The 14,331-nt window shown below is 38.1% G+C and overlaps 1 protein-coding gene across 1 annotated transcript; it reads right to left on the bottom strand.

The window, feature by feature from the left end:
* Positions 1-2,415: 2,415 nt before the first annotated feature.
* On the bottom strand, positions 2,416-3,977 carry LOC146636878 (uncharacterized). Its single transcript, XM_085350394.1, has 6 exons — positions 3,929-3,977; positions 3,459-3,803; positions 3,300-3,338; positions 3,070-3,177; positions 2,933-2,955; positions 2,416-2,547 (listed from the first exon to the last, which is right to left on the bottom strand). The coding sequence occupies exons 1-6, from the start codon at positions 3,975-3,977 to the stop codon at positions 2,416-2,418; spliced, it is 696 nt and encodes a 231-aa protein (XP_085206520.1).
* Between the last annotated feature and the right edge of the window lie 10,354 nt (positions 3,978-14,331).

Below are 14,331 nucleotides of genomic sequence, written 5' to 3'. Positions count from 1 at the left end.
GACAAAAGTGTCAGACAGGTATATGAGTTTGAAGCTGGAAGTTGAAGGGGTGCTTTCAGTGTGCATGGCCCAAAAGATGGATGTCAATAGGAAGAGAGAGAGGAATTATGGAGTTACATGGACAGGTGAGCAGAACGGAGTTCTAAGGTGTTGGGTAGGTATAGTGTTAAGGAAAGAAATGCAGACTGCCAGAGAGCAGTGGATTTTTCAAAGGGATAAAAAAAAGCTGTGGTGATGACATACACAAAGAGGGAGGAACATAAGATGATGCATAAGTTTGGAACAATGTGCACACATCTAGACTGGTAAAGAGAGAAGTTGCAAAGGAAAAGGCAAATGATGATTTGTATGTGAGGCTGTACACTAAGGAAACCACAAAGGCTTGTATTGGCTGCCAAGGCAAAGATCTTGAGGTGGAAAGGACCCAGCCAACATGCACACCTGGGATTTGCTCGGGGTGGATGGGTACCATGTGGGCACTGGCTCAAAATGGGTTTTTTGTATGGGTTCCACTTGGGTTCCTCACATTAAACCAATATGGACAATCCAAAGTGGGCACATATAGTAGGTCCTTGCTGGGTCAAAGATGGGAAATACTTAACTTGGTTGGAAATGGGAAAGACACATTCACGGACTCACTTGGGTCAGTTGGGGCCCATTCAGTTTCAGATTTTCCCAACATAACACCAATATGAGCTTTTAAAATTGGGGCCATTATGGAACCCGTGTACAATCCCACTTAACCCTTTAAGACCTACCATAGAACCAAGTACGCCAGAGCTTATATTATATTTTTACATGCTGTGGAGCCATTTTTGGGAGCATTTCAAGTTGCTATACATCAATACAACCATTATAGCCCAGATTTTAATAATATGTATTCATTAAGTGCATAGTAATTACATATATTGCAAAAAAGTGCAATAAACTACAAAAAAATTGAAAATCGTTTTTTCTTTTTTAACATATATTTGTAGTTAGAGAAATTTAAGAGGCTTATCCCTCAAAACTGTAAATACAAAAAAGTTGCACAAAATAGTTTCCCACCACAGGAAATTTATTTTGAGTGTCTTCATAGTTTTATTTTTGAAATACACCAATTTTTATACACTGCAGGAAAAACGAAAATAAATATTATACTGCAAATTTGCAAAAAAGCAGCATATGCATCAAAATAAACTATTTCCAGCAGTGCAATATGAGTCCTAAGCATCCCAGAAACGACACAGAAAGTCATAAAGTCAAAGATAACTTTTAAAAAGACGAGTATAGGCCCTGAGGCCCTGATAGTAAAAAAGACTACATTTCCGCGAAAATGACGTCACTTCCGGTTTCGGGCAGGTAATGGCGGAAATGCAAAAGTTCGCGCTGACGTCTATTCCAACGTAGGAAGTGTTATGAACAGCTGATCAGATCGGTAAAGCGTGTTTCTGGAATATTATATTTTTGTTCCTGCAAGCGCTTTTTATGCAGTTTTTGCACAGCTTTATGTGGAAGGAAACCGTGACCTAGGACAAGCTGATGGCATAAGATGTAAGTACAACTCCTCCGGTTTCATATGCAAAAAAAATTTTTGCGCTAGCTTACGTGGTTGCAGTGCTACTGGGATTTAAAAATAGTTACGCAAAACAGAGCGTTCCCGCTCCGATCGGCACTAAAGGGTTAAAACCCAATTTTTAGCTGTTGTGGTACCCAAATGGGACCCACACAAATTTGAAAGATGGGGCCCGGATGGGTTTTTGTGTACTTTGCCCAGTTGGGGCTCATTTAGTGACCAAATTTTCTCAACATAACACTTATATGGACATTTAACATGGGGCCATTACAGATCCGTGGTCCTTCCTGTATGGGTTCATTTTTCAGCCCATTTCTAAACCATATGGGCCCCACATGTAAATGTTGGCTAGAGACGTTCAGCAGGTTAGGGTGATTTAGGATAGAGACGTAAATGTCATGTACGGCTTTAAATACTTATTATACACAAAAAATATTGAACACTTTGAGGCAAGTTAGTTGCATCAAGAAGCCCTTTTTGTTGAAGACTCATTTCTTCTGTTTATTAGCTAGGTTACAAAATTGTCTTTTGTTTGCCTTTGGTTCACATTTTGTGATATTGCAAAATGTGAGCTTGCTCCTGAGGAAAGACATTGAGACATTTTCATTATGTGTCAGAAATGTTGAGCAGAAATGTTGAGCAAAAATGAGACTAAAAGCCTGAAATACTCAAATTACATCATCTACTTAAAAAAATAGATGATGCATATTTTTGCAGACAGAAACACAAAAGTAAAGATACAAAGACTTTAGTGCAAATTTTATTATTTTTATTTTTTGCCAGCCAGTTTTTGCCATGTCATCCACAAAACATCCACAAAACTACATCAGCAGGTTACTATCATATAGCATGAGCTCCACTTATTGAGTCTGTCTGGCGGCAGCATACACAACATGTGTCTCCAGCTCTGTCTGTGCCACAGACCTGCAGCTGCTTTTGCCCTTCATCTGTATATTCATCCCCGTGTACTTCAGATTTTCTGAGCTCACTTTCTGAAAATCAAATAGTTACACAGCTGAGTTTACAACACATATGTGAAATGTTTATTGACTTGTGGTTTGTACCAAAAAATATTTTGCATTAAATGGGATTTTTTGATTTTAATTCCATAATACCTTATCTATACCAGCTGGGCAGCACAGTATTAAACAAAATTTAATTAAGAATCCAAGTTAAGTTAAAATATTATCATATCCAATGAACTAAAAGAAATGAGGAGAATCTTAATGACATAAGTCCTACTGATGTTACAGTACTAAAATGTTTCCCTGCTGTGAGTAATAACGTTTTGCCTGATTCGGATAATATTTGGGATATTTGTTTTCAACTCATAACATTAAGCTTGTAAATTCTAATTTAAGACAATTTTTTTTTTACCTTGTTTCTCTCTGGTTTAGGTTCTGCAGATAAGGAGCAAATATAAACATATGATTAGCTCTTTAATACCACCATACTTTCCTTTGAATTTCAAATCAACTTATAAGAGGAGGCACAAAAATTACAGCAAATTTTACCTGTTTGAAGTTTCCAGATTTTTAGAACCAGAACAATGACCACCACAGTGAGTAAACCCGTCACACCACTCAGGATGATGCTCATCACATGTGTATTACCAGGCTCTTCTGTAAAAGAGACTATAATAGAACATCACTCTAATTCAATCTGTTTGATTTACACGTAATATTAATAATAATAATGATCACAATGAAAAACAAAATGTTACGAGTCAGAAAAGTAATTTTACTTTCCGTCTTAAAACCCTCTTCTTCATTGGTTTCACCGCCTGTAAAGAAACATGGCTATTATAATATTTTGTGATTTCCTTTTTGTCTGTGAGCTGATTTTGGATTTCATATGAACATAAAACTAACCTGGAAGACAAAAGTCCTCCCTACAAGCTTACCTTGAATTCTTAACTCGACTGCATTGGAAATGACAGTATGCTTATTCACGTAAAATCCACAGAAATACAGCCCGACATCAGATAAATCCACTTGTGTGATTTTAAGAAACACAGAGGTGTTGTTGGAACTCATATTGAATTTTCCATTTCGAAATCCATCACAGAATGAAGCTTTGCCCTGAGATCCATACATAGCAGCAATACAGCTGGGCTTAGTTCTGTTGATAACTTTGAACCAGTCTGTCTGTGTTGGATGACTCGAAATGTTGGAGCACTTCAACGTGACTTCTTCATCAAGTTGGACCTCCACAGTCTGAAACTCAGAACCTGAGACAGAGATCCAGCCTGGAATGAAAGAACATGATGTTTATGTCTGAGCCTACAGTGTTACAGGACAACAACATCCATTATATCTGTTTAATGACTTCACTTATTCCATTATTTGAAAGTACTGAGGTGCCAGTACTTACTGAGGCTGGAGAGAAATAAAGCTGTGCTCAAGACGAAGCTCCTCATCATGCGTTTAATCCTGTAACTGCATGGATATGTTGTACAACACAACTCATATAAAGGGGTTCAGAGGGGCGGAGTGTATTTTTCTTTTTTATCTTGCCAGTGATCTGCCTATACAATGTAATGCTTTTGCATACATTTCTGTTTATAAATCCAGTTACAAAGTTTCCAAATGTTATCATTCCAAATTTTACCAAAAAACTTCACAGTGTGGCAGAAATTCATAAAAAGTAACTCAGAAACTCCCACAGTCCTCTTCTCGGCCCTAAAATGGTTTACATTTAAAACGAAAGAAGAATGTGGTACTTTGGCATCATAGTGGGCCCATTTTGCTGTTGAATTTCAGCTTCACTGAAAATGCGTTGGAACAGACATTTATGAGAGATGTCCTGAAACATGTCAGAAGTTCTTATTTGAAGTGTGAGCTAAGTATTTACTCAGTCAGAGGCAAAACCACGTGCTTTGTTTGTGGAGAACAGATTGCTGTATTTAAAGTGGACATGGAACACCACATTTATTAAGGCTATTTTACACCATAGAGCCCTACTCTCAAAAACTGTCATAGATGTAACACTGTCTGCGCAGCTGGATTTAAGAAATAAGTGCTTAAGGTTAAAGTTTTCAAAACATGTTTAGTTGGTTGGTTGCAATCAATAGATTTACTTTATTTATGTTAGCTAACTAATAATAGAACCAAGAACTGGATGGCCCTAAAACAAAGTTTTACATTAGGGATATACTGTCCACTTTCACTCTCTGTCTTATTAGGAGGTTCTTCATTGTTTGGCTAGCTGCACTGAGACAGAAAAACCTAACTGTTAGCTGTAATGTTCGGGTTTGTAAAACACTTTATAACACAATGTCTTTTCAGCTACTCCAAGCCGCTCTGCTCTTTGCTTTTGCTCTGGCTCGAGCTCTTTTCTAATCATCCACTCTCTCTGTCCCTCCTGGACTAGGGCTGGGTACCGTCACTGATTTCTACAACTGATTCAATTCTGATTCAAAAGTTCCCTATTCAATTCAGTTTGATTCCATCTTGACTCAGGAAGTCAGAAATATTATAATTCTGATAATTTATATTGGATATGTACTGTCAAAAGAACCCTCTAAACCTTGTAAATTAAAAAAATTAATTCCAAATTATTTGACTATTTCTCTGCAATCACAAACTCAATGTAAACTATTTAGGTATAAAAAAATTGACACTTGTGAGACTTCATCAGATGTTTTTGTGTCATGGTAATTAAAATATGAAGGAATTTTTCCTGGCCTGGCTTTTTGTAGCAGATCAAAAAACAGAAGAAAACCATGAAACAACATATTAACATTACCTGATGCTGAAGTGAAGTAAAGTTACAGAGATTTTATTAGAGACACAGCCAAGTGCTTTGCAATTTGGTATAAGTTTAAATTTCTTCAGTGCTGAACAGCAGAAATAAGGATTTCTTGTTGGAGGTCATTTTTGAAAAAAAAAACCCCAAAAAAAGAAAACAGCGGCCGACAGCACTGAACACAACGGTAGACTGGTGCTTAGTAAGCGAGTGAAGAATGCACAAAATAGACATTTTTAATGGGAAACTGGTCTTGAAGTACACTGAGAAGGAAGTGTGATTTGGTGGAAGCAAAGAGCAAAAGTAAGAGCGAATTTAAGCATAGTTTTGATCTTCTTTAACCGCTGGTTGAGTGAATTTTGGTTGGAGAGTGACAAAACCTGCTGTTTCGGAACCTGTAAGATTTCAGTTTTCAGCACCCGATAGTATATACGTACACACTACTGCTGTCTGGTCATCAGTGTTTGTCAAGTTACTTGAAAAAGTAATCAGTAATGATTACTTCCTGAAAAAAGTAATCCCATTACTTCACTGTTTACTTATTTTCAAAAGTAGTTAGTTACTTAGTTAATTAGTAACTTTTTAAAACATGATTTATCCCCTAAATAGGTGATAAAGCGATAGATCTTTCAGCCCAATTCTACTTTTTCTGCATAATCCATCATATAAATGTAATCAAATGAAAAAGTCTCTTTTTAAAACTTGTTTTATTAATTTTGATCATTTAACTTTATGCATCAAGCAAACATTAAATTATATGCAACATTCTCTGACTGGAAGAAATATGTTTAACATTTAAACCTATTTTCTACACATTCCAGCACATAAAATAAATTCGTTTTTTGTGTTTACACTCAGTCTTTCAAATAGATGCAAGTAAAACACAGCAGAAAATAAATAAAATCAAAGACTCAGCGGTCGTGGCTCCCTTTTTTCACCTGTATAGCAGGAGTGGGGCAGGTATGCTTTGGTGCAGGTGTGCCGCAGTGGTCAGTGGAAGGATACGGCAGTTTCTCTGTGAGTTTCCCATTACGTGGTAGCGTACTTGGTGCTTGCTCGGACGTTTAGGGTTTTTTTCACTGTAAAAAGAAGTTTTCTTCCCACGCAGTGAACAGTGGACGCTAATGTTTTTGTCACTTTTCACGGAATCAAACTCAAAGTAAGGTCAGTATTTCTACGCTTTAAACGCTGCACGCTCATACTCTCTCCCGCACTCGATATGTTATCCATTTTTGATCTGCACACAGCTGTTGCCACGAATGTCGCACTCGCGTACGTCACTGTCATGAGACACACTCGCAAAAAAAATCACGGTTTTAGTAACGCAGCGTGCTTACGGGAAAGTAACAGTAATCTAATTACCTTTTTTGCAATAGTAATCCCTTACTTTACTCATTACTTGAAAAAAGTAATCGGAACGCGTTACTGCCCAACTCTGCTGGTCATGCTTTGTGTTTACATATTTTGGGCAATCAGTTTACCTGCTCTTTAATCGTTTGTTGTTTTAGCTGTTTGGCGTTTGTCGAAATACTTTTATGAGCTTTAAGCTGAGATTCTGGCATTTATGACAAAATACATTTATATTTAAAATCAATTTCAAGAATTAATGAATTGATATTGCATTATTCACATTCAAATTGATTTGAATCAGGAAATCCATTTTTTAAACCTATCCCTATCCTGGACCCAGTATGCTACTGAAATAGGGAAAGTCTTGATGGTCATGATGAACCCTAACCCTGTGGCCTCCACCCTCCCCTAAGCTCTGTCTCTGCTGCTTCATTCCTCCCCTATAGCTGAGCCACCAGCCACACCCCACTACAGAGATCTTTCCACATATAAGCATACATGATCAGAAGATGTTAGTTTTCTTTGAACCTCCCTTCATATTTGAATAAGCAATGATGAAACAGTTCTAAGTGATGAAGTCTAATAAATCCAGATATAGATCTTCTTTCAGTAACAATCACTGTCCACTATCCTTCGCATTTAAAGCTCAGACGTTGTCCAAAACACACTCAATTTCACCCACCATAAATGAAAAACGAAAAAGATGGTAGCTAAAGTTAAACACTTTAAGATTTTGTCAAAACCTGCAGATTTTTGTGTTGTCCTCAGGTCAAAAATGACCCCAGGTGTATGGCAAACAAGTGTATGGGAATCCCGAGGACATCACAAGGGTTAACTAGTGATAAAATATTGGCTAATTCATATTTTCATTGTCTAATTGTAACATCTACCCATACCTGTATGGGATTTTTGAGCCTGATGTTTATATAACTCTAAATATTTATATAATCAATAAATTATCAAAAACAGAAGAAGATTTTAAGACCGCTCCTTACTGAATATCTTTTGCACACACACACACACGTACTGAATGTGTTCTGTGACCATGGCAGATACACAACTTGCCTCTCTAAATATTCAAGGCTTGTGGTCCCTCTTGGTTAAAACACATTCAGACTGCTGTCATGCTGTCTGTATTGCTGTTTGTTGTCTTTGTAAAGATGAATAAAACTCATAAAGAGATCTTGGTTTGTGAAGTGCATTGAAGATGTCCACAACAAACTCTCAAGCACCTGTGTGGTGATACAGCTTGAGGGAGGATCAGTTTACTTCCACAACCATCTTCACTAACCAATCACTAAAACCACACACTTTTTTTTCTGGGGACATCAAGGCTTTTGTTCTCATGCAGAAGGCTGATGGCCAAACTTTCTGCACCTTCCTGATAGAAACTCTTGTTCAGATTCAGTAGCACACTAAGCTTTTATACTTTCCTTTAGCAATCAAAGTGCTTTATACTGCATGTATCTATTTACACAAGAACTTTTTTCTACACTTAAGTGCTTTCCATCCAATATTCACGCTCCAGTAAAACATTGGGAATCAATGTGGGGTTCAGTATCTTGCCCAAGGATACTTTGGCATGCAGACTGGAACAACAAGGGATTGAATTACGAACCTTCTCAAGAGTTGATGACCTGCCACCTTGTTTTTACATGCTATGATTAGTGTATTATAGGTTGTTTTTAAGGGTACATCTATAGCCTTAACTTGAAGACTATCTATCTATCTATCTATCTATCTATCTATCTATCTATCTATCTATCTATCTATCTATCTATCTATCTATCTATCTATCTATCCATCCATCCATCCATCCATCCATCCATCCATCCATCCATCCATCCATCTTCATAACTACACTGGAGAAAGGAAGAGTGTCAACGTGTTTCACTTCCTGCCTACCTGAATGCGGAACTGTGCATTCTATGTACAATGCATGAAGCTGAGTGGAGTAAGCATGTCAGTGACAGCAGAATAAAGGCCAGAGTCTAAGATAAGAATGCCACACGTTCACACAGGCACCTCCCACAGTAGAACATTTAGGAAAGTTAAAGTCATAACATACATTCAAAGAACATGAGTGCTTAACTGAGTTAGCACTTTGCCACTAAAGAGGCATTTTGACAAAGGGAAGCGCTGCTCACTGAAGTTTTCTCTCAGAGCCCTTTTTTTCCCCCTAACCCTATCAGTAACCCTATCAGTAAATGCATGTGAAAACAGTGAATCCAACCTCTGCTCATGGTTAAAGACACTTAGATCAACTATATTCATTGTTCTGATGCATGCAAAGAAAGAATGAAGTGAAATAAGTAAGTGTGAAAACAACACAGTATTTGTTGCGTGTGGTTTTAAAGGCTAGCGTTTCTGTGGCTTTCAATTCGGCTGATAAACAGTGCTGTCACCACAGTGGAAAATAACAGGGGGAGGTGCACAAGACCTGTTGCGCGCCAGAATGTGCTCAAGAACATGGTCAGGCAAGAAAACTGTTGATATACACACTGTGTGAGGATGTAATAGAGGAAAATGAAAAAAAAAAAGTTAAAATAAATTTAGATGATGTAACTTTAGTACCACTAATGTACTTTTAAATCTGTGATTCCATCGTTTCCATCAGTAAAGAGGTGACTGTTGCAGGATTTTGATTTTCTTTGATTCTTAATCATCTGTAGTCTTGAAATCAGCGAATCCTTACTGGTCCTCACTGTTTTTCATGAAAGCTTGCAGGATTGAAAAAAATGTTTTAATTACATTTCATTATAAAACATATCATTATATTTTTCTAAAGTCTGTGAAAATACAAAGGTTGGTGTTATCTAGTCAAAAGACAGTACTTTAATATCCGCTGCCTCTTCTTAAACTTTGCTGTGAACCATTACTGACTGTACAGGCCGTGGGAGTTCAGCACTCAGACCACACTGTGAAGTCTCTTCCTGTCACGTGATCAGTATCTCGCTCATGCGTCCTTCCCACTGAACACCACTTGACTCTCCCTATTAGTAAACTTTATATGCCCTTCTTTTATTTGATATGAAGACAAATTAAGGCAGAAAAAAACAAACATAAAACTGTTTAGTCCAGGGTAAAAAAAAAAACTTAACCACTAAACGTGCTATCTCATCATGAACACAGAGAATCAGCTCTATGCACTGGCAGCATAAACAACATGAGTTTCCACTTGTGTCTCTTTTGCAGGCCTTCTGCTTCTGGGTGTTTGTGGGTGGAGTCTCAACACTGCAGAGTAAACAGAGCCCACATTCTGTAGGTGAAAAATTTACAGTCACATACAAAAACAACCACAGTCATTACTTTCATTATTCTTGACTGTGACAGTCTTAGCATATGAAAGATCATTCTGGGCTTGGCTCCAAAAAAAGTAGGGTGGTCAAGAGGCTAGGTAGAGTCTGACCACGCTTTCATTTGTAGAAGTAGCCCAGTCAAGGCAGGCGAATCAAACCTCACTGCTATGAGGCAACAGTAGCAACACTGCACCACTAGATATACTGTAGCACTCTGGCATGATAATTACTTTAACATACTAGTTGCACATTTGAGCTGGAAAAGTTTAACCATGATACATGAGGTTACTCAGTGTGTTGAGATTTGACACAGTGTCACAGCCTAATGAAGAAAATGCTGAAAACACATTAGTCTGTGTCATTTTTAACTGTGACATTTGTTCTTTACAGGATCAAGACAGGTAGGTATGAGATGATGATAAAAAAGCTTGGCTGTTGTAAAAAACACACAAAAAGAACAAAAAAAACCCAAAAGAAAAAGTATGTTGCAAAATCATTATTTCAGTTCAGCATGCAGCCCTTATTTAAGGAGCCTCTTTCAACCTGTCCAGGCTTTCACGTGGAGAAATGGTCTAGCCAGGCAGTGGGCCATCAAAACCCCTGGTAGCAACTATCAGTGTTGCCACACTAGGCTGCTTTTTTGGCAGATAAAGATAAAAGATAAAAACTGAAGAAACCACAGTTCTCAAACAAGGTGAGAGATTTCGCAAGTCTGGGGGCCACTGTGGGAAAAGCTTTATGTCCTTCAGTTTTGTCTAGTCTTGTATGATGTACAATAAGTATGATAGCTGCTGCTTCTCCATGGAAAGCTCTAAAAGTTGGAACCAGAATCTTGAAACGTGCTCTGGATTCAAGGCAGTGCAGCTGAATTAGCAATGGTGAGGCATCAGAGTACTTTAGTTTGTGTGTCAGAGGAAGATAATAGCAGTGCAGTCTACAGGTTTGCTGTTTGCAAGCATCTGCACAGATAGCATGCTAGCCAAGAACCCAGAGTGGAACTAAAGCCAAGTGAATGTCAACCTCAGCCCAGCACCTTGTTCAAAGAGCAAAGCCAGCGACAGGTGAACTTCATCAGGCAACAAACTATTGAGCAGTGAGGCTGCAGCCTCTGTTTCTATCGGTTCATGTGTCTATAGATGAAACACTGATTTTTAGAAACAGAATAATGATGACTATAGTGAGTAAACCAGTCAGACAACCCAGAATGGTTTTCATCATGTGTGCGCTATCAGGCTCTTCTGTAAAGGCAATTATAATAAAACGTCACTCCAATTCAGTCTGGTTAAATTGCACACAATAATAATAACAATGATCACAATGGAAAAAGAAAAAAAAATTAAGAGACAGAAAAGTAATTTTACTTGCAGTCTTAAAATCCTCTTCTTCATTGGTTTCACCGCCTGTAAAGAACCATGGCTATTATAATACTTTGTGATTTCTTGTTTGTCTCTGAGGTATTTTTGGATTTCATATGAACATAAAACTAACCTGGAAGATTAGAATTCACGTATGCTTATTCACGCAAAATCCACAGAAATACAGCCCGACATCAGATAAATTCACTTGTGTGATTTTAAGAAACACAGAGGTGATGTTGGAAGTCATATTGAATTTTCCATTTTGAAATCATCACAGAATGAAGCTTTGCCCTACATAGCAGCAATACAGCTGGGCTTAGTTCTGTTGATAACTTTGAACCAGTCTGTCTGTGTTGGATTATAATAATAATAATAATAATGGATTGCATTTATATAGTGCTTTTCAAGGCACCCAAAGCGCTTTACAATGCCACTATTCATTCGCTCTCACATTCACACAGTGGTGGAGGCAGCTACAGTTGTAGCCACAGCTGCCCTGGGGCAGACTGACAGAAGCGAGGCTGCCATATCGCGCCATCGGCCCCTCTGGCCAACACCAGTAGGCGGTAGGGTAAGCACGCCATGGACACAACGACCAGGACAGAGAGCCCAGGGATCGAACCGGCGACCTTCCAGTTACAGATGCGCTTCCGACCGTTATTCATTGATAGTTTGTTTCACATAGCTCTTATAATGGGGTTAAAGGGATGGAGTGTTTTTTTTCTTTTTCATTTTAGTATTGACCTACCTATACAATGCAAATGCAGAGCTCTGATATCTGCAACACAGATAACAGCATGCTTTGATTGGATGAGGTAGAAATGGGACAAAGGGCGAGGTTTTACAAAAAATAACTGTCCAAATCTAACTGGGAAAATGTCTGGCCCTGTCGAGTGCAGATCCACTGAGCGCAGCGCAAGCTAGCAAGACAGAAGCTAAGCTCGTTGGAACATGCCTCAACGTTACCCGAAATTGAACCTCCCCCACCCTCATTCAGATCTGGCCTTTGAAACTATTTTGGTCTTCATGTGAAGCATGACCCTGAAGGTAAGCACGTCATGGACAAAAGTAAAACAGTATGTCGGATTTTATTTTTTAATAATTTTGTTGTTTCAGCAACATTAAATTTAAAAACTGTACTTTTGAGTTAAAATATATATTTATAATTTTAATATATGACAAATTAAAAAGGCACGAACATTTTTTTGTATCGAAAAAATATCGAACCGTGACACCAAAGTATCGAACCGAACCATGAATTTTGTGTATCGTTGCACCCCTAAAATATATACTTCATTAAGCTAACCCCACTTAGCTTCTGAGAGCAGATGAGATGAGACATCCATGAGTTTGTATGTGATTGTACATTTAGTTGATTCTCTATGTGCATGAGGGTACAACATGTATGTTAGTGAAGTCATTATAACATTTTTGTGTCCGTTTTTCTGCTGGTTTGTTTGTTTCTATCTTAATGAAACAAGAGCATACAAAGTTAGGGGAGTCAAAAGGTCTTTGGGGGAGGGAGGTGTGAGCAAAATACTCGTCGCTTTACAGGAAGAGACTACACAGTGTGGTCTGAGCACAGTCAGAAGAGGTTCACATGAAGTTTAAGAAGAAGAAATGAAACTTGAACTACTTGCTTTTGACCAGATAAATCCAGCCTTTGTACATTTACAGATTTTTTTTTACCTATTTTAGAAAAAACATTGAGAATGAGAAATTACACACACACACACACACACACACACACACACACACACACACATATATATATGTAGATATCTATATATATATATATACTTTTTAAAAGAACAATCTGGCACGCTTTGATGAAAAATTATGTGTAGGTCATGACACTTATTATAAAGCACAACGGCTAATGAAAATTATGCAGCCAGGGATTGCACTAGAGCTGTTTCTTAGTACTGAATTAAATAATATCTTATGTGTATTCATTTGAATTTATTTTAACTTCGTCGGGTGTTTTCATTTTTCATTGTCCTCTATTACATCCTGACACAGTCGGTGTGTGTATGGGCAGCTTTCTTGCCTGACGATGTTCTTGTGCAGTCTCATGCTCCTCCCCCTGTAATTTTCCACTGTGGTGACAGCATGTTCTATCAGCTAAAACGAAAGCCCTTTTTCTTGCCTGCATCAGAAGAATAAATAAACAAAGGTGATCTGAGTAACTTTGACCATGAGTAGAGGCTAGTTTCACTGTTTTCATATTTGAGGGTGTTTTTGTTTGACTGATACTTGATCATTTTGCTTCATCTGTTTTTATTTATCATCTGTTTTTTATTTATGTTCCTTTCTCTCCATCATTTCCCTGAATGTGCATTATGCCACTTTAACAATATGTGTGGTTACATCTGGTTATAAACATTCCAATATTATGTCGCCTGCAGAGACAACGACAGGGGCAGGTATGTGGTGCATCATGTGTCTTTGAGGAGTGGATGAAGACTGTTGCAAGGGCATTCAGTTTATGTCTCTAGGTGAGGGTGGAAGACTCATGCCTGATGGATGGAGAGGTTTATCAGTTTCATTCATGCATCCTCTTCTTCTTATCCTTGTGAGGGTCACTGGAGGGGTGGGGGTGGGGGGGACTCCGAAGCGAAAGCACTGTATCGAACGGTTCAATACTGATACAAGTATTGTAGCACCACTAATATATTTACCCTGAATTTCCAATTTAGCTATGTTGCAATAGGCCTAGACTTCTGGAGAGGCTTCCCATGATGCATGTTTGTGTTTTTGTTCACTTTCTATATGCTTATAGATCACTGTGAATTTAGTCATTAGTCATTTTTACTCCACAGCATGTCTTTGTCCTGTTTTCTAACCATGGCAGATGGCTGCAGATCCCTGAGCCTGGTCGACACAGGCTTATTACTGTTAAAATAGAGTTTCTCCTTCCCACTGCTGCTTACTCATTCCCCTATGAGTAAGCAGCAGTACCTTGAGCTGAATATTGGAATAAGTTTGCCAGTCTAATGAATCTTGGTTCCTGTTATGACAT

This window comes from Diplotaxodon limnothrissa, linkage group LG3 (genome assembly GCF_057381915.1).
Source record: "Diplotaxodon limnothrissa isolate DT_005_m linkage group LG3, D_limnothrissa_male_GT1.1, whole genome shotgun sequence".
NCBI lineage: Eukaryota > Metazoa > Chordata > Actinopteri > Cichliformes > Cichlidae > Diplotaxodon > Diplotaxodon limnothrissa.
Note: the sequence above shows the minus strand (reverse complement) of the source record. Positions and strands in the feature narration are given on the sequence as shown.

Excerpts from the sequence above, each read along its gene's own strand:
- LOC146636878 (XM_085350394.1), bottom strand. The coding sequence starts at position 3,977 with ATGATGAGGAGCTTCGTCTTGAGCACAGCTTTATTTCTCTCCAGCCTC. Across the intron at positions 3,804-3,928 it reads TTTATTTCTCTCCAGCCTCA|GCTGGATCTCTGTCTCAGGT; the intron begins GTAAGTACTGGC and ends CTTTCATTCCAG. Across the intron at positions 2,956-3,069 it reads AATCTGGAAACTTCAAACAG|AACCTAAACCAGAGAGAAAC; the intron begins GTAAAATTTGCT and ends CCTTATCTGCAG.